Source organism: Chiloscyllium plagiosum, chromosome 51 (genome assembly GCF_004010195.1).
Source record: "Chiloscyllium plagiosum isolate BGI_BamShark_2017 chromosome 51, ASM401019v2, whole genome shotgun sequence".
Classification (NCBI taxonomy): Eukaryota; Metazoa; Chordata; class Chondrichthyes; order Orectolobiformes; family Hemiscylliidae; genus Chiloscyllium; species Chiloscyllium plagiosum.
Window position 1 is genome coordinate 749,520 of NC_057760.1, and position 1,424 is coordinate 750,943.

Consider the following 1,424-nt stretch of genomic DNA (forward strand, 5'->3'; position numbering starts at 1 on the left):
CTGTTCCTGTGTAACAGGCTGGAGGAGGAGATGGGCGAGGGGCCGAATGGCCTCCTGCAGGGTGTTCCCATCCACCAACCAAGCCGATGTCTCTGTGTTGCAGACCGAACAGATTATGCGGGCAAACCGCCTCTACGCCAACGAGTCGATCTTCCTGAAGGAGTGCCTGCGCATCCCTGCGCCAAAGCAGGAGGCCTTACAGAACGGGAGCAGGGCCCCAGACCAAGCAGCGGCCAGCTCCGCGCCGACCTTTGAACCCCTGAGCGCTGAACTTTCGCCCAGTGACTTCCTGAAGAGGCTGGATTCCAAAATCACCCAGTCCAAGGCAGCCGCCATCCGCAAGCTCAGTGATGGAGCAGACAGGTAAGGAGCTGCCGAGGGTCCCCTTCCTAAACTGCTGGCAGAACCCCCTCCCCCTCCCAGCTCAGAGATTCCCCAGTCCACCCGAACCCGCACGGCTCGGTGCCTCATTGCTTAGCACTGCTAGCCTCACAGCACCAGAGGCCCAGGTGCGGATTGGCCATGCTAAATTGTCCCATAGTGCCCAGGGATGTGCAGGCTAGGGTGGATTGGCCTTGCTAAATTGTCCTGTAGTGCCCAGGGATATGCAGGTTAGGGTGGGCACTATGGGACAATTTAGCATGGCCAATCCGCACCTGGGCCTCTGGTGCTGTGAGGCTAGCAGTGCTAAGCAATGAGGCACCGAGCCGTGCGGGTTCGGGTGGACTGGGGAATCTCTGAGCTGGGAGGGGGAGGGGGTTCTGCCAGCAGTTTAGGAAGGGGACCCTCGGCAGCTCCTTACCTGTCTGCTCCATCACTGAGCTTGCGGATGGCGGCTGCCTTGGACTGGGTGATTTTGGAATCCAGCCTCTTCAGGAAGTCACTGGGCGAAAGTTCAGCGCTCAGGGGTTCAAAGGTCGGCGCGGAGCTGGCCGCTGCTTGGTCTGGGGCCCTGCTCCCGTTCTGTAAGGCCTCCTGCTTTGGCGCAGGGATGCGCAGGCACTCCTTCAGGAAGATCGACTCGTTGGCGTACAGGCGGTTTGCCCGCATAATCTGTTCGGTCTGCAACACAGAGACATCGGCTTGGTTGGTGGATGGGAACACCCTGCAGGAGGCCATTCAGCCCCTCGCCCTCCTCCTCCTCCAGCCTGTTACACAGGAACAGAAGGCCATTCAGCCCCTCCTCCTCCTCCTCCTCCAGCCTGTTACACAGGAACAGGAGGCCATTCAGCCCCTCGCCCTCCTCCTCCTCCAGCCTGTTACACAGGAACAGAAGGCCATTCAGCCCCTCCTCACTCCTCCAGCCTGTTACACAGGAACAGGAGGCCATTCAGCCCCTCGCCCTCCTCCAGCCTGTTACACAGAAACAGGAGGCCATTCAGCCCCTCGCCCTCCTCCAGCCTGTTACACAGAAACAGGAACAG

The 1,424-nt window shown here is 60.3% G+C and overlaps 2 protein-coding genes across 3 annotated transcripts in view; both read right to left on the minus strand.

Moving 5' to 3' along the window:
• Window positions 1-1,424, minus strand: part of LOC122544749 (HORMA domain-containing protein 1-like) — a 35,263-nt gene that overhangs the window by 24,504 nt on the left and 9,335 nt on the right. The gene's annotated exons all lie outside the window — the stretch shown is intronic.
• The window catches only part of lysmd1 (LysM, putative peptidoglycan-binding, domain containing 1), a 7,763-nt gene that overhangs the window by 1,843 nt on the left and 4,496 nt on the right, over window positions 1-1,424 (minus strand). For both annotated transcript variants that reach the window (XM_043683985.1, XM_043683986.1), the window contains exon 2: window positions 803-1,062. In XM_043683985.1, coding sequence (XP_043539920.1) covers window positions 803-1,062 — 260 coding nt within the window. The remainder of the gene's footprint in view (window positions 1-802; window positions 1,063-1,424) is intronic.